Below are 18761 nucleotides of genomic sequence, written 5' to 3'. Positions count from 1 at the left end.
CCAAATTAGGTTGTTTTGGTGTTATTGACCATTCCATTTTGGTAAGTTTTATTTTTTGTGGTATTTTTGACTTTTGCTTACGAAAGTACTCATTTTTCCAAAAGTTTCCATTCACACCCTTGGAGAAATGTTTGCTTCTTTGCTAATTAATTTTAGCTTTCTTCTTTTGCTAGGCAAATGTTGTTGTATGTTAAGTTTTGAGTTTTGTTCTTTTATGCTAAGCATTTATTTGGACTGATATCAGTTCTTTTGGTATTTAGGTTACTGTTATATGGCTTCCTCCCTTTGGTTTATTATTCTTATGCATCTAAAAATGATCATTCATTATTTTTTTTTTGGGAGGATTTAAGACAATTGAATTCTTTTGGCTTTTATGGATGATTTGTTGTTTTATTGGATTCCATAAGATGTAGGAAACTGATGGCAAGTAAAAGAAATAGGCATCTTTGATTGTAGAAAGCAAAAAGGTTCATCGAAACGAGTTAAGATTTTCCCAAACACCACATCAATGGAGAATTCACCTATCACGTTAAGCTTTAAAGGTTTAATAAAGAATCATGAATTTATAAAAATTATAATTCAATGCTTATACTCGTTTGGATACAAAAGTCTACTTCTTATTTGGAATTAGAGTCCAGTATTCTATTCAATTTTGTAGATTTTGATTGGGATAGTTGTATTGATACCGTGAACAGAATTAAGGATTTGCATGATGATACACAATCCTCAATTTTTTTTCTTGTGTTTAAGTAGTGTTTTATGGAGTATTTGAATTATGGTGATGATTCACGAATTGGCTTTGTCAGTTTTTTAGAAATAGGTTCCCACATTACACATGAGCAAAGAGAAGATTCACGAATTGGCTTATAATATACTTTCATTGAAAGAGATGGAGTTGGGTAAGCTAAATGAGGATGTTATCAGTGAATTTCGAAAAAAAGTTAGTGATAGAACTAGAGAAATAGCTTCCTCCACCAATTATATTGCTCGAGAGATAGTTAGAATATTTAGTTGAAATTAGTATAACAACCCAAATTGATTCATGTATATATCACTATTCAGAGGATCTAGTCTCACTTTATGAGGATTATTGTTGTGACGGAGATCATATACCTACAAAAATAGTTCAGGTGTGCTTTGTTTTGTAGTTAATACTATTATTTTTACAAAATTTGAATTTTATTTCTTGTTTCAAGAAATTAAAAAAAAAAGAGGATACAAAGTGTTGAACACCATGTTTCAATTTGAGTTTTTAATATGGATTTTTTATTTTCTTATATGGTATTATTGAATGCTAGGTATTGGCTTGTTCATCATATTTAGCATGTTTATTTTTTATCAATTATCTATTTTACATATTTTGTAATGGTTCAACACCAAATTTATGATTAGGTGAAACAAATGTTGGGGTCAAAATCCTAAATTCTAAGATGAAGAGCTTTCAAATTATGTACTTTCAGCTTTTGGCATCCATGTTACTTTATCCTTTAACCATATTTGATGATCAAATGATTCATAGATTAACTTTGGCATATGATTTATTATTTGTTAAATATTTTAAAGTTATAAAACAACCTTGATTAATCTTATTACAAATCATGAGTTGGGGATGAAATTTAAATGTTATTTATTCATAACTTGCTTATGTTTTCTAAAATAATGTTTGTCAATATAAACCCACGTATAGAGACCATATTTGCTTGTGTTCAATGAAGCCAATGGCTTAGTGTGGTGGAAAAAGGTTTGTCTAGATTGTCTTTTATCATGTTGAACCACATAAGAAAATTTGAAGATTTTTTATGGTATAACAGAGTAATAGAGGGGGACCAAACAGAGCATAATTGTGCAATGTGAACCATATAGTTGGCTTGCATGGTGGAACTACTTAGTTTATCGAGTTATTGTTGTTGTTGATAAAATCTAGAGCAATCGAAATAACTTTGCACTCATAATGTTGCAAAACTAAGTTACACCTTAAAGGACCAAACTCTTTCTTTAATGTTCATTTCTCTTTTCAGTTCATGTATAATCTTATTTATAATTGCATTATAAGTACACCTTCCTGCAATTCATGTTTTTATACTTTGACTAACATGAAGGGACTCAACTAACATGTTTCTATGGTTCTAGAACTTGAAAATTATGGTTGGTGGTGATAGAGCTAGAAAACCACCAAGCCGTGCAATACCAAGAAAATTAGAAAATTGAATCAACCTTTAATAAAAGGATTAAAGAAAATACATGTTGTTCAATAGTTGTTTGATAATAATGAATTTAGTGTGGTGTTTTTCACTATAATATTTTCTAAGTTCTTATCCTAAAACCTAATACAGCTTATACACCATTCCCCTTTCAATTGCTTGATTAAGTCTTGTTATTATGAATGTTTTAGTTGTATTGTAGCCTTTTTTGTTTGCTATGACTGTAGATTTTGACTGGCCACAACAATGAAGTTGGTTTATACAATTTTCTAATAATGGGGAGTACTTAGCCTCTTCGTCAAGTGACTACACGGCTATCATATGGAAGGTATGATTCCTTTCACTTTGCATATGCATATGAAAAGGTATGTTTTTACACTATTTTCTATGTATGTGTGGATGCATTTATATCTCTACTTCTTTCTTTAAGATGTTTTGGAATCTTGTTTTTGTTGTAATATGTTGTATTGAGATATGATAAATTTGAATAACATGATCTAAGTTACATAGAGTAGATCAACTAAAGGTGTGTCTAACCTTTAATGCCTACCTTATCCTAGTCTTTTATGAGTGGGAGAAAAGTGCCCAAGGGGTGATGGTTAAGGTTGCTAATAAGGTCTAGTTTGTTCTTATTTCTAAAAGCTGAAACAAGCAAGAAATGACCATTTGTTTTTGTGTGAATGTCTGTATGGAGTTCATTTAGTAATATCACTTTCTTGAACTTGAATTACATTAAATGAAACTTATCAGTTTGATATTGTTGATGTTCTCTTTCTCATACCATGTTTTGTTTGGTCTAAATTTTTGAAAATTGAGTCAATTTGATTTGTTTTCATTTTTTACCTTTAAAAGCCAACTTCCTTTTTCAAAGAAATGTGATTCTATTACTTTAAATGGCTATTAATGTTGACAATGGGTGCCTGGATATGATGTTTTACACCACATATTAGTCCTAACTTAAGTTAAAGACGAGCTAAAAGTATAGTATGTTTTTTGGTCCTTTAGATAGGCTAAAAAGACTTTTTCTTTTGTTGTTCACTTAATTATCATCATAATGATCTTGTCATGGTTCTTATTTAATTCTTAATCTATGTACATGTTATATTAGATTGTACCTAGATTTATGGTCTTGTGAGATAATTTTTTTTGAAGACTTTGACATAAGTTGGTTTTTCTCTTGCTAAATTTCTTAGGTTATGGATAATGGTAAGTTGACAAAGAAACACATTCTTAGAAGCCATCAGAACTTTGTATCTTTTTTGGATTGGAGCTTTAACGACTAGGAGTGTGCGACGGTCGGTTGGGACCGCCCAACCGACCGCCACCGTCGGTTATTGTAACCGACGGTTGTTTTTTCAACCATCGGTTGTTTCGATCGACCTCGTCGGCTAATTGGGCAGGTCGTCGGGGGGGACTCCTTCCTCCCCGAACGACTGAAAAATCGACTTAATTATTAATTAAAAAAAAAACCCATCAGGCCCCGCCGGCCCACCTCGGACCTCACTAATTTCCCCTTCCGAGTCTCGACCTAATTCTCCCCCATCGCTGACCTAACTCCTTCCCCCCCTCTCGAGTCCCGACCTAATTCCCCTATCGCCGACCTAACTCCTTCCCCCCTCTTGGAATCCCGACCTGATTCCCCCAGCCCCCCCTCCCGTGAGTCCCGACCTGATTCCACCCTCTCCCCCCGCAGCCCTCCCCTCTGGCAAGTCCCAACCTGAAACCGACCGAAACCGACCCATGCACACCCCTATTAACGACAGAGAGTTGCTCACATGAGGAAACATGAAAGTTCTTAAGTTGTGGGATGTAGAAATAGGTACTTGCAAGCATACATTTGGGGATCATGGCTTCACTATCAGCTCATGTGCTTGGTTTCTTGACTCAAAGTGACTTGTTTGTGGTAGTTTTGACCTAGAAAAGGGTATTTGCATGTGGGATTGTGATAGGGATGAGATGAAAGCATGGAATGGCATGAGGATGCCCAAGGTTTTAGATCTTGTTGTTATGTCAGATGGGGAAAATCTTATCAGCATATTCTTCAACAAAGAAATTCGGATATTAAATTTATGGACAAATGTCGAGCAAGTAATCTTAGAGGAGCATTCAATCACATCTCTTTTAGTTTCCATAGACAGTAAGCTCTTTATTGTCAACCTACATAGCCAAGAAATTCATTTGAGGGATGTTGCTAGAAAGTGGGAAAAACCTTTAAAAGTATACAGGCCATAAGCCAAACAAGTATGCCATACGATCTTACTTTGGTGGGTTGAATAGTATGTTTATTGCCAGTGGCCGTGAGAATTCAGAAGTATATGCTTATATGGTAATATAAACATTGTAATTTATATATGCCTAGACACAAGTTTATTATTGTTAAGCTTTTCTCTAATCACTCACATTCATTAATCATTTTCGACATTCTTGGCAGTCAAACGATAACTAGTTAGGTCCATTACCATCTTCATTTCACATCTTCATCCAAAATTAAAATGCTGATACTTTTATGGGTTCAACATTTAGAATTTGTGAGAGGCTTAGTATTGGGATGTGCTATGTGTGGCGGCAACCACCCATTAGCACTTTCATGGATTAGTCTTGCTTTTTGAACATAGGTGGTCCATATCTCATTTTTGTATTAGAATAGTGGAAGAGGTCAAGGGCAAGAAATGAGTTCTTTTGTACATATACTTATTGATTTCCCTCTTATATATAGCCTGTTTTTTGAGATTGTCGAAAAAGTGTCATTTTGTAGTTTCTCTATCATGCATATGCACATGAATCTAGACAAGCTTGTTCATTGTTGCTTTTACAATTTTTAGTGAAGTGCATTAAATCTTACATCATGCAATCTTGGTAGGTATACATCTAGAATCGAAGAAGCTCTAAACCAATTAAGGTATTGTCTGATCATTCAATGATTATGAATAGTGTCAATTCAAAGGCCTCTAATATTGGCATCAACAAGTGATGATCATATAATCTGTATACGGGGATCAAGCCAAGCCAATAATAAGATTTAACCAAAGACTCTCACTTAAAAATGATAGAAAGCTTTGTTTGTAGCTTTTCTTTTGCATTTGTTATTCATTTATAAATTAGTAGAAAAAAAATTGTAACTTTAGTTTGCTTTATCTCAAATTTTTTATTTTTATAATTAAGAAAGGAGGAATTCGAATCATATTTTTTAAATAAGAGAACATCTCAAATTTTGCTAGACTATCATGTTGTAAATATTCAGCCCCACTTGTTTTGTTATTTAGCGTTTCCATGCATCTCTCTATTTCTGACATGTATTAACATAGTCAGTTACATAGGTCCATGCTGCTATATATATATATATATATATATCTTTTGTACCATGAAATGACATGGTAAAACTTTTTCAAACCTTTGATGGGCAATATTGATTTATTTGATAGGCAGATCAGCCACGCGCTTATGACGTTAACACTGAAGCGTGACGGGGTAAGAATCTGACCCTGAGCCGACCTCGTCTAGTTTTGAACCACTTGCACCGTTAACAAAAATGCTTGCCGGTAAAACGGTAAGATAAAAAAAAAAAGGCAGGAGTTAGCTATTAAAGAAATAACAAAAATTTTTACCACATTCTACCTCGTGTAGACTCCCTCTTTAGGTTTTGTCACCGTTTCAAACCCCCGAGATCAATCAACATTACCAAAAACCAGAGCCAAGCCAACGGAGGAAAAGAGGGATTTGGCACTTGGTTTCCCCATCGAGATCTCGAAAGAGAAAGAGAGCAAAGAAAATTCTCTCTCATCCAAAGATTCGAACACCTTAATTACTATGATTTTTCCAAAAATAAGTGGAAACGATTATGCCTAGATTGTTATGAATTTCGTTTGTTGAAAAATGACTGGACGTCCCTGGCCGCACGATCAAGTCTCCCTCCATTTTCAACCCGCTACTAATTTCCATCGCAGGTCAGAATTGAAACTTAATTTAGATTTTTCATTTGTTTCGGCTTTAGTGTTGGATTTGAATTCCCAAGAAGCGAAATGGTTGATTTAGTGAATCGCTTTCAAGATTTAGATGTTTAAGTTTAGAATTTTTAGCTTTTGGTTTAAGCTGAATTTTACTAATTCCGTAGCTTGAACTGATCTAAATTATGCGTCACTTATTTTGTAGATTTGTGGATTATTCATTAACTCATTCTTTCTATATAATAGTAATAGTTTTTTAATTTGTTCAATTAATGTGAAATTTAATTACAAAGTGAGGTGATTGTAGTTGAAATGTATGTTTTCTTATCAATTTACTTTCTTTTTTGACGCTGGATTGAATTTTCATATGTTTTTAAATAAGGTGCTCAGCTGATAGGTGTAAGCTTGGATTTAAGGTGATAATTTAGTGTCACTGAAATTGGAGTTCAAAGTTAGTGTCATTTTCGGAAATTCTTTTATTTATCTACATTTTTTATTTGTCACGTTTCATCTCTTTTCATTTCACTTGGATTTGTTAACTTGCAATTCTTAGTTTTGAGTTTTGTGTTCATGGAACTATGGTTTGTTGAGAATCTAAGACTTGTTTCTTTGAACCTCATGACTGCAACCTTGAAGCTTATTAGTTTCTAGGTTTTTGTATCTTGCTTTCAATTTAGTATTGTTTTATTTATTTATTTTTTCCTTTTCAGTGGTAAAAATGTCTTACATTTGTTAGGGAAGAGAGAAGTCTCTCCCAGAACAAAGTATGCGCCAGAAAGGCGATGGGGAGAAGCACCTAAACAGAATGCCGATTCTTCATCTGGGCCTAAGATTGAGCCCATTGGGGATGCCAGACGTGGCCTCATTTCCTGGTTCTTGCACTTTTCAATTGTGTTTGTCTATTTTTATTTTTCACATCTTGTAAGCCGGTGGCATGTCCCTTTTAAAAATCAGTTTCTGTTTTTTTATTTTATCTAGACGAGTCATCAAAAATCATATTGTTACTATTTTTTTCTTTACAGGGCTGAGGAAGAGTCTTTGCGGCATTTATCAGGCAAGTATTGTCCTCTAGTGCCTCCTCCAAGGTCAACAATTGCTGCAGCATTTAGTCCTGATGGAAGAACACTTGCTTCAACCCAGTAAGTTGTACTTGTGTGAATGTTCTTGTTTTCTTCAGCATTCATGACTTGCCTTGTTTAGATGTTTACTTGGTTTTTTTCATTGTAGTGGTGATCACACTGTGAAGATTATTGATTGTGAAATGGGAAAATGCTTAAAGGTGTTGAGCGGTCATCGGAGGACACCTTGGGTGGTAAGTACTTTTGACTTATTCTGCAAGTCTGTACTTGGTTATTCCTTATTGACTTTTTTGTTCCTTATTTGAATAGTAACTTTATTGGTATATAAAATTTTCAGTCTGTTAAAATAATCCTTATTGAAAATTGATATACCTAGAGGACAATTGTTAAAAGGCTCAATCCTGTTGTTTTGTATATGCAAGGAGAGTACTTTAAGTGCAATGTCCTGTGTAAATTTGGTTGATATGTTCCCAACTTTCGATTCCCTTGCATCCTTAATAGTTTGGGAGCTTTCATCATGGGAAAGTGGTGGCTGATAATCAAAGGTCTCTGGAGGCCTTGATTCCTGGTGCCATCTGGTGTGCTGCAGGGCCTTAGGTTTAACTTTTACATTGTCTGCGAAAACCATGTTGCTGGACTTAGAGCAGGGAGGTTAGATGTGGGCTGAGGTCTTCTTAATCTTGCTCATGGTATATGTATATAGGCAAATTTAAAGCAATCAGATTATGTGAGTTATTGAATGTAAATAAAAACAAAAGGATTATATATAAATATATATACGTATATATATGTATATATACATACGTGCGCGTGTGTGTGTATTCCTTGTATAAATCCTAATGGAGCTTTTACAGGTTAGATTCAACCCAGTACATCCGGAAATTCTTGCAAGTGGGAGCTTGGATCATCAAGTTCGTTTATGGGATGCAAAGACAGCGGAGTGTATAGGATCTCGTGATTTCTGTACTTCCCACCCCAACTCTTTTGGTGATTTTGAAGTGTTGTTCTTATACTTATTATTTGCGTTTGTGTTATTGCTCCCTTTATTCACTCTTGCAGATCGTCCAATTGCTTCCATTGCTTTTCATGCAGAAGGAGAACTTCTTGCTGTTGCATGTGGTCACAAGGTGTTGAATATTACCCAGGAACTTGTCATATAATGTTCTTATGCTTGGAATTTCTTATCTCTTCCTGCATTATATCCTTAAGCTTGGGAAGATGATTTTGTGGATCTCATAGCATTGATGTTTTGAATCATGTTCCAGTTGTACATATGGCACTACAACCAGAAAGGAGAGGCTTCCTCACCAGCCATTGTATTGAAGACAAGACGATCTCTCCGAGCTGTGCACTTTCACCCGCATGCTGCTCCTTTTCTCTTGACTGCTGAGGTGAATTGTCTATTGGGTTTTTTTTTTTATATTATTGATTATTTATTTCTTCTATCATATGGATTACATTATTGGACTGATATGCAGGTAAATGATCTTGACTCTTCAGATTCTTCAATGTCACTGGCGACATCACCAGGTTACTTGCATTATCCTCCTCCTGCAGTTCTTGTGACAAGTAGTCAGGCTAGTGATCATGTTGGTTTGGCAGCTGAGCCTTCTTTTACGTCATTGCCTTGCATGATTGTGCCTTCATTTACCATTGATGATTCGATAATGGATTTGCAATATGTTAGTAGGCTTGTTGGTACAACTGGCATGCTAGTTGGGTCTTCTTCTTCAATGCAATTTCAAACAGATGCAACTATGGGAGAACAGCATCATAGTACAGTATCTCCCACGGAGACATTTTCTGCAATTCCTTCGGGCTTGTGTCATGGTACAGAAGACCCTGTAAATAATTCTGTTCCTTTTAGGATGGAAAGTGGTTCTGCTGACCCCTCAATGGATGCTATGGATACTGATGAAGTGCAGCCTGTAAGGGAAAGCAGGGAAACAAACTCTACTAACCTCGATCGTTATAGTAGTGCAGGGGGGGGAGTATCTAGGAATGTTTCTAACCGACCTGATGTCAGGGAATTTGGGCAACTTCAGCAGTTTTTACCCTTTGGAGCAATTTGTTGGGAGTTGCCTTTTTTGCAAGGGTGGTTAATGGGTCAACAAACTGGTGGTCCCTCTATGCATCGTCATAGTGAAAATTTAACACAATACATGGGTTCTTCCTCAACGTTGCAATCATCAACTGGAAGCACGGAGGCTGCAGCAGCTTCATTTGGAATACCCAACAGCATTAACCAATCTGGGGTTTCTAGAAGAACTAGATTGCAACATGTTTCACGATCTCGCTTCTCAGTTTCTGAATCTGGTGAAGTTGCTGTGCCTAGTAACCCTGTGCATGATGGCGCTGATACTCAACAGATTATAAGTAGAATCCAATCTGAACTTGCCACATCACTGGCTGTAGCTGCAGCTGCAGAGTTGCCTTGCACGGTGAAGCTTAGGGTGTGGTCACATGATGTAAAAAATCCCTGTGCAGTACTAAATGCTGACAAGTGCCGCTTAACTATACCACATGCTGTCCTTTGTAGGTAAATGTCATGATATTTGTTCTAATGGTTTGATGGTCATAAATTTGTCAGCATTACTCAAAACTCCATGTCTTTCAGAGATTTTTTGTTGTGCATGGTTGTACTAGTTGCATAATATAGGTGCTATCTATACGCTCTCTCAGACCATCTCTCTAAACATGAAATATTGATGTTAATTTTGTTCCAACACAAAATCTTGCCTTTGTTAAATACTTGGTGGTACTCTAATAACTGTATTTTGTTAGCATGTCATCATGTTTACATTATGGCATTTCTTGGCTGCATTATGTGTTCGCAGTGAAATGGGTGCCCATTTTTCACCTTGTGGGAAATTTTTAGCTGCTTGTGTTGCTTGTGTGCTTCCTCATATGGAAGCTGATCCTGGATTACAGGCAATGGTCCATCGAGATGCTGGGGCTGCAACATCCCCAACTCGACACCCAATCTCAGCACACCAAGTCGTGTATGAGCTTCGGATATATTCTCTTGAGAAGGCAACGTAAAGTTCATTCTCTTTTATCTGCTCTGGCACACAATTTTTTTTTAGTTATAATTGGTGGGTGGTTATCTTATTAATACGATGTTCATTCAAACAATACAGCTTTGGGTTGGTGCTTATTTCACGAGCAATTAGAGCTGCTCATTGTTTGACATCAATCCAGGTCTGTTGATTTTGATTGAAATTCTGTGAACTTGCATTCTAGTTCATTATCTGTTCTAGTGGCATTTTCTGCTACGCAAGTGAGCACTACTGAATGCTTAGCTGAAAAAAGGTCATTACAATGGAACATCTGCTTTGCTTCCCCAACCCAACTCCAACCAACAAATAGAACTCCTCATGGATACAAAATGTTTTTTCCTTGTTATTTTGGTATTGATGCTCTTTTTGCCAGTTTATGTTTAGTTCTGGAACTTTTTTCTCTTCCCTTTACTGTTACTTTCCCTTTGAACATCCAACACTATTGCATTTATTTATTAAAAGGCATGATTTACTTTATTTTTTACCAAGAGAATACTTTTTGGACTTGTGGGGGAGTGGGGTGGTGGGGGATGCTTAAGCTGATCCTGTCATGGCACCATATCACAAGGTCAGTTTTGACCCGACAAAAATGTCATTACCAACATGATTTGCTGTTGGAGTTTGGCCTTTTGTTTGCACCCTCCTTTAGTGGCTAAATTTCTTCTATGTTTTTGTACAAATGCCTAGAATTTAGGGAAGCATATTGGTCTAGAATAATAGAAAAATGTATTACTATGGTTCTAATTTACGCATCTAATGCTATGCTTGTAGTTCTCACCCACTTCCGAACACATATTACTTGCCTATGGTCGACGTCATGGTTCGCTTCTTAAAAGCATTGTCATTGATGGGAAAACAACATCTCCTATATACACAGTACTAGAGGTAGAAGTTCAAATTAAATTATTTTATATTTTTTCTTGTTATATTATTGCAAGTTGTGAATGTGTCTGTCTTCCTGTGCCAATAACTTTCTGCCTTTCCACACTTCTCTCTTTTAATTTGAAATTTACTTATTGATAAATCTGTTGGAACTTGTGCTAAGAAATGAGAAAACATGGAAAGTTTAGTTGTAAATGGTTTCTTATGTTTCAAGCAACGTCAGGATTTCTAATATTGGCTTTGTTCAAATTTCCATTTATTTGGATTATTCAGATGTTTGTTGACTAAAGCAGTAGACTCATAAATTTTTTAAGGTTTATAATTCTTAATCAATTTTGTATCCTCTTTTTTTATGACCCTAATGTTGAGTGGAGCTGACATTTATCATTTATTTTCTGGAGAAGGAATCTCAAAACCAAATTTCAATTGCAAAAAAATGGGTTGTTCTTATGGCTGATATTTTAGGGTTTGCTTCATGCTTTCCAGAAATATTTTCCGCAATTTTAAGTGTTTGGAAGTGGGAAATCTTTGTTTCGAGGTAAAATATTTGTGGTTCAACAGAAATAACATATGTTGACCCAGGTACAGGGCGTAAGACATTTTCCATCCTCACATAAAACCCTCCTCGACCCTCTCCTCCCTCTATCCACTTCACGCTCTTTCACCTCCCCTCCCTTCCCCACTCAATCCTTGAATCCATCTCTGACGACCACCCGAACCTTGAATCTCCCTCCATCATCTTCAATCCTCCTCCACCTCTCTCTTCACCGTCTTTCTTATCCTTCAATCCCCCTCTCCTTTATGAAGACAAATCCCTTTATGCATTTGGCAACTCTCCCTCTCCCTCTACTACTTGCCTGTATGGGATTGCTCCATACAGGCAAGTAGTAGAGGGAGAGGGAGAGTTGCCAAATCCATAAAGAGATTTGTCACTGAACTGGAAAACACCATTAATGACTAGCTTATGTCTTTTTCTCATGGATCTGTAAGGGATTAATTAATTGTGGGATTTGATCCATAGATGGTCATTTGTTTTAGAGGTCTTGAAAGAGGGATTTGTTTGAGATGGGCTTGAAGTTTTTTTTGCTACAAGGCTGCATAATTTTTGAGAGGCAAACACCTAATTAATTTGATAGAAATTTTTAGGGTTTGAAGTTTAGTAATTCTTGGTCGTTTGATGGGGTTAGAAATGGAGCAAGGTGGAACTCTAAATTTGATAGAAAATTGAGAAGATTTTTGGTTGTATACCAAACATTAGAAAATGTTTTCTCGAAAACCATCCAAACATGAGAAAATTTATTTTTTCAGGAAGATTATTTTCCATTGAAAACGTTTTCCTTCATGAAGCTATTTTTTTGTTATCAAACGAAGCTTTAAATTATGATTTTGTATGTATGACATGATAATTCTTAGTCTCGTTTAGTATTAACTTCAACTGTTAAGAAGTGGAACCATGTCGGAAATCTACAGTTGTGATTTCAACTACCCATGGATATGGGTCCCATGTGGCCTACTTTATGGTTGGTCAACTGCCATTTATTTTACACAATTAATCTTAGGGAATATGCTCTGAATAGACTACCAACTTCCAGTACACAATTCTTATATGACGATTATTTAGGTGAAGTCTAGACTTGTTTTCTCAACTTTACTTCCAAGTTTTGTGAAATAGAGACACGGTTTGGCTTGATCTAAATTTAAATAAATATTGATTTATTTGCTGTGCGTTAACTTTAAGTTGGATTAAGTTTTCAGTTGGTGTAAATCAATGTGCATAATTGATGAAATACCTGGACCGAGTCAACTGCGAACCAGGACTTATCTGGTCCGATAAGGTCATTTGAACCGGGTGTATATCAGACCGGTCAAAAACTGGCCAACCGTTTGGTTGGACCAGGTTAGATCAGACTGGCTTTGAAACCAGTGTTAAGTGTTTATTTTATTATTTAATCTTTCAAAATTTCTTTGCAAGTGGTGAGATTTGGACCTATGACCTTTTATCTCTCCATTAATGACCATACCATAGATGTTAAATATTTAATATCAAAATCATATTTCTAACTACAACACAACTCTTTTGTTGAAAGTTGGACAGAGAATGGGATCCTCATTTGTTCAACCTCCAGTCCGGTTTTTAAAATATTGATGTGCATGTTATTATGCATGGTAAAACAGTTTTGCTGGATTTGATGCTATTTGATATGATAGAAAGGGGAGGAGGATTGCAGTTGTTGCTTTTTAGTTTAATTATGTGTTTTTATCTCAAGGTTCCGATTTATACTTCCAACTAGAATGCTTCTTGAAACTGTACTTTTCTTACTTGAAGTTACCTGTTAGATGTCTGGATAATAATCTGTTTTTTGTCAGTTAGGTTTATAGAGTTTCTGATATGGAACTCGTGAGAGTACTTCCTAGTGCAGAGGATGAGGTAAATGTTGCGTGCTTTCATCCTTTCGCTGGAGGGGGTCTTGTCTATGGAACCAAGGTCAGCACCTCATTTACCTTAGAGTTGGTGCTCTTATTTGCCTATATTCTCAAGCTACAAACCTAAAAGGATCTTTAACATGGGAGCAATGATTGCTGCTAAATGCAGGAAGGGAGACTAAGAGTTCTTCAGTACGATGGTGCTCATGGTACCAATTCCAGCACACCAAATTATTTCCCTGAAGAAAACATGGCTGAGGTAGAATAGCAAAACAAGGTTGTGTATGGTCTTCCTTTTTATGATATTCTGAATCCGATAGACCATTATTTTACTAAATAGCCACTGATATATGCCCTGTAACAGTAGATGCTTAAGCATAGTTTACTGTTTTCTTATCTACATGCCTCACATTCTTGTGCTCCTTTTTCCTCTTGCATTGGTTTTATATTATAAAGTGAAAAACTGCTCTAAGCTTAAGGAAGCTGATGGGGCTGGCAGCACTAAGTGCCCAAGTCCAACTTGGCAAGGTTTTAATTTGGTCAATAACTCATATGTTTCATGTCATTATTGTTATACGCCGTGGGCTGGTCAACTTTTGATTAATATATGCAGACATGCCAGATGGTTGGTTTCATAAAGTTTAAAATGGGAAAATGGGCAATTATAAACTCAATAAAGCTTGCTGAAAACAATTCTCTCTACATTGAAATTGCCAATCCAAGGTTATTGCTATAACATGGGTTTGGTGCAACATTTGTGATGACTAAGAGAGGGAGGGACATGATATTTGCATTTGATACTAAGTAGTCAAGATATGTCTAGTAAGTTATTCCTCTTTGTGATTGCAGGTGTAGACATTTGCTTTAGGATGCTGCAAATAGTGATCTCCCTTCATACATGATCTGTACAGACAAGCCGAAAGATGGATTTGCGATTGGGTTGGGGCAGTAGGGGGCAGCTACTAAAACAACTTTTTGGTATGTTGTGTAACTACTAATTAAAAGAAAAGTTTTAACTTTGCTCCAACTGAAATTCATCTAATAACCTTAATTTTGATTAGTGTTTATATTGCATAATTAGTAAACTTTTCTTTAATTTTTTATTTTTTACTAAAATTTTACATTTCATAAGCCTCACTTTTCATCTTATCCATTTTTCAAGATTCGAATATGAAATTTTTTTCCAAATTTACATTTTCATATCTAACTGTTTCGTATATGGGAAACTTTGGATACAATTATTATTTAGCACAAGATATTGCTGTAATAACTTCAGGCTTAGTTTGACATTCTTGTCCATTTGTAAAATCATAATAAGGTTTTAAAATTTTAATTGGAAAAAATTGTTAGGTTAAAAAAATGCCTGATTGGGTTTATATATTTACTTTTCTAATTTTTTATTTTCAAACCTAGTATCAGATGTGCTTTAACAAGGTGTAATAAGTAGGGTATTTAGAATTTACTGGCTGTTATATTTCATGATCGGTAGCCATCGATGTATCTTATAAAAAAAATAGGCATAGCTTTATATTCTAGAAAATTGTGTACAATAACCACGGTCAAGCTAAAACTAAAAATAAGGTTAATTTTGAAAAAGAATTTGCCCAAATGAATTGCGTGTAACATATACAAGAACATCACGGTTATCGAAGCAGCACAATAACAGAATACCAACATTTTGAGTGTGTAACCAAGCTAAAAGGTCGCCTAAAGGGGGTCAACGTGTGACTAATGGCTACTGGGTATGTAGGTAACGACTAGGAGATTCAAATGTGTAGAAAGGGCTCTCACGCGGTCAAGTGACCACTCTGTCCCTTTGTGCTAGGTGTGCCCTGCTAACCGGCACTGTCGGCTGACTGGTGCGTAGATTAGGTGTGTTGGTCTGGCTCGACCCAAGTAGTGGACTTAATTATTTTATATATGATATGATCATATAACATAATAAGCTATAGATTTAAAAGAGTTTGGATTTAAGTTAATTGTTTTTCGTGTATTAATTATATCTACTGGTAGTTTTTTGTCTACAATAAATGTAAAATTTTTATTTTTAATTCAATAACAAATTATCATTAATATAAAAGTCAATGATCTATACACACCTTAAAAATAGTTCAAGTACCTCAACTCCAAAAAGTGAATAAACTTTATTCAAGTGTCTCACCTCCAAAGAATTCACGCTTCTTTCTTTTCTAAGGTTATTTTGTTTTTTTGAAAAACTATTGCTAATTAATTCAAATGACCAACTAAGTAACAATTCTTGTTTTTATAGATATACTAATGGATTCGGATCTATTAGACCTAATCATAGTCTAACAAGACATATAAAACTTAAAAGAAAAATACATGTGGGATCTTTAAGATCCCTCTAGAACTGTGAGCCCACGTCTATGTCCTCTCATGACTCATATTTTCTTTGGAATTTTATTTATTCTAATAAAATTATTTAGTTTATTAAATTAATTACGAAACCTTATTTACCCCGTAATTACAATAATGTCCATCAACATATTGCAATTGACCTTGGTAGAGAAAAAACTATCAATGAGGTCTCTTTTGTTATAATCTTTACTAATCTGTTTTTTCACCATACTATATTTCTCATGGGCTTTATGGATAAATAATTTTCACTATGTTAGATTTAATGCTTAAAATTGATTTAAAGTTTTGAAATGACAAACAGGGGATAAAATTTGTTTTTCAGATGTTCAAACAAGTCAAAAAGTCTTTGAAAATGGTAAATAAAAGACCTAAGTGTTTTAGATTGGAAACAAGTAAAATAGCTCTTTATACAAGGATTTTAATTTGTATCTATCGATAGATGTTTTGCATCTGTCAATAGATAAGGTCATTTATCGATAGATGAAGAACATCTATTGGTCTTGGCATCTGGGTTTCAAAGACTAAGAACATCTATCGATAGATGAGCGTGAAATTCAAAATTCTTAGAGGCAATCTATCGATAGATCAAGATATCTATGATAGTTAATGATTGGTTGGATACTAGAATGAAGAGAAAAAAAAGACTATTTTCTCATTAAATGATCCTCCAATTACCTCAGAAGCTTCAACAACTATAAATACAAGCTTTCACCACATTTATAAAGGTTGCAAGACTTTGAAACACAACACCAAAAAAAGAATTCAACTCAAATAATTTAATGCTTTTTGGACACCTCTTCTAGCATTTAAGTATTTTATTGTACCATTTATTGAGCCTTCATCACTTATTCTTTTGTTCACCAAACATTGTACTTAACCTGTTACTCAGCCTTTAAAAAGCATTTTAGTTGCATTTAAATTTCTTTGATTGTATTCACTTGAGTGGTTATACTTTAACCAATTGAAAATGTAGTATTTAAGTGGTTATACCTTAACCAAGATAAAAAGTAGAGTAGTTATGCTTTAACTATAAAAAGGCATTGTATTGAAAGATTGTGCTGATTCACAAAATGCATTGTATTGAATCTTTTTCAATAGTGAATTTTAAACTTCTTAGTAAATCTAAGAAAGAGGATGGAAGCAAGGAGACCGAACCTCTATAAAAACCATTGTGTTGATTTTTCTCTCTCACTCCTTAATTTCAATTGTGTTTTTAACCTCTCTAACTTGATAAGAAATGAATTCTCTTATTTACTCTCAAAAAAGGGATTTGACTTTAAGAAACTTTATTTTCTTGAAATTGAAAAGAAATTTTTTAAATTTAAAATATTTCAATTTACCTCCTTTTGAACATATCCATAATTCCTGTTGGACTTTGAAAGATATTTTTCTTCAAAACACTAATATATAATATTAATATGAATAATATAATTATGATACACCTTTTATAAAGCACACTTTGTGGATTTCTTAAGTCTAACAATCTTATGAAAATCGTTTGAATATCTTTCTCAATAGAGAATAGTGAATCCTTTATTGAGCATTTAATATAATTTATTTAGCATGGACATAATCTAACGTATCGGGATATAGCCTTTAAATTCAGCATCACCTATTGGTAACATCAAAGTCATATAGATACTAAATGAATTATATTAACCTTTCAAGTTTAAGGATAATTAATAAATTGTAATAAAGCTCTTTTTAATTATTAACAGTGATAGACTTATATGGAACTCTGTAATTGGATCCTGTTCAATGTATGTATCTCATACACTATACCCACTTGTTTGCTTTAAGCCCTTTACCACCCCAATGATAGAGTTAAAATACTTTATCCTTTTTGATAGAGCATAACAAGTGTAGGTTTTAAACATTTTGTCACATTTAGCTTAGAACAATTTTGACAAATAAGGAAATAAAAATCCATAACTCCCTACTTAATAGTTTATCAACTATTAACATAGTTTTTCTACAATGTTACGAAATAATTTATGATCACGTCATATATGTCATAAATATATAAAATGTCCATTAAAATATAATATATATGAAATCAATAATTGATGTAACAATTTATTTATCTAATAAATAAATAATAAAATTGGTTTCTAAGGGCATATGTCTAACAATCTCTCACTTGCACTAAAAACTAATTATACATATATTTTACATCAAACACTAAACATTATTGCTTAATTTGATTAAGATATTTCAATATATGTTTCACTGTTGTCAATATTTAAGACATGAATTTGATTGGTATCCACTCACAATGCTTATTACGTAACATTTATTGGACCTAGTACATAGCATAGTGTACATAAAACTTCCAATGTTGATGCATAACGACAGCTTTTCATCTTTTCTCTTTCTTCTTTGGATTTAGGAGGCATTCTTTTAGAGAGATGAATTCCATGCTTAAAGGCTAAAAACCCTTTCTTGGAATTATGTATGCTAAACTTGGTCAATATCTTGTTAATGTAATTTTCTTGGGACAATCCCAACAATCATTTTCTTTAGTCTCTAAACAATTTGATCCCCGAGTATATAAGACGTTTCACCAAGGTCTTTCATAGAAAGTGTGTAGATAACCAAATCTTTGTTGATGGAATTGCACCTACTCCCTTACCAATGAGTAGTATATCGTCAACATAGAGAACTAAAAATGTGATTGTACACCCACTAACTTTCTTGTACACACATGGTTCACCCAAAATTTATGAAAAGCCAAATGATTTGATTCCCTCATCAAAATGGATATTCCAACTTCGAGATGCTTGTTTTAAGCCA

General features: G+C 34.3%; 2 protein-coding genes across 2 annotated transcripts; both read left to right on the top strand.

Annotated features, from left to right (window-relative positions):
• Positions 1 to 508: 508 nt before the first annotated feature.
• On the top strand, positions 509 to 5224 carry LOC110413383 (transducin family protein / WD-40 repeat family protein). The gene is given in 11 exon segments (XM_021424159.2): positions 509 to 605; positions 608 to 792; positions 794 to 934; positions 936 to 1130; positions 2429 to 2450; positions 2453 to 2529; positions 3395 to 3500; positions 3982 to 4415; positions 4417 to 4512; positions 5062 to 5138; positions 5140 to 5224. Coding segments are annotated over 11 exon segments (1515 nt in total).
• A 591-nt stretch (positions 5225 to 5815) lies between these two features.
• Positions 5816 to 14796, top strand: LOC110413445 (Transducin family protein / WD-40 repeat family protein). The gene is made up of 14 exons (XM_021424245.2): positions 5816 to 6145; positions 6856 to 7017; positions 7168 to 7284; positions 7373 to 7457; positions 8079 to 8187; positions 8284 to 8351; positions 8490 to 8615; positions 8703 to 9763; positions 10062 to 10262; positions 10365 to 10425; positions 11055 to 11168; positions 13537 to 13650; positions 13759 to 13866; positions 14439 to 14796. The coding sequence occupies exons 1-13, from the start codon at positions 6075 to 6077 to the stop codon at positions 13855 to 13857; spliced, it is 2388 nt and encodes a 795-aa protein (XP_021279920.1). The 5' UTR covers positions 5816 to 6074; the 3' UTR covers positions 13858 to 13866; positions 14439 to 14796.
• Positions 14797 to 18761: the final 3965 nt, after the last annotated feature.

The sequence above is a fragment of the Theobroma umbraticum genome, unplaced genomic scaffold (genome assembly GCF_002168275.2).
Source record: "Theobroma umbraticum cultivar Fairchild unplaced genomic scaffold, ASM216827v3 scaffold_4.1, whole genome shotgun sequence".
Classification (NCBI taxonomy): Eukaryota; Viridiplantae; Streptophyta; class Magnoliopsida; order Malvales; family Malvaceae; genus Theobroma; species Theobroma umbraticum.
Note: the sequence above shows the minus strand (reverse complement) of the source record. Positions and strands in the feature narration are given on the sequence as shown.

Excerpts from the sequence above, each read along its gene's own strand:
- LOC110413445 (XM_021424245.2), top strand. The coding sequence starts at position 6,075 with ATGACTGGACGTCCCTGGCCGCACGATCAAGTCTCCCTCCATTTTCAA. Across the intron at positions 8,616-8,702 it reads CTTTTCTCTTGACTGCTGAG|GTAAATGATCTTGACTCTTC; the intron begins GTGAATTGTCTA and ends ACTGATATGCAG. Across the intron at positions 9,764-10,061 it reads CCACATGCTGTCCTTTGTAG|TGAAATGGGTGCCCATTTTT; the intron begins GTAAATGTCATG and ends ATGTGTTCGCAG.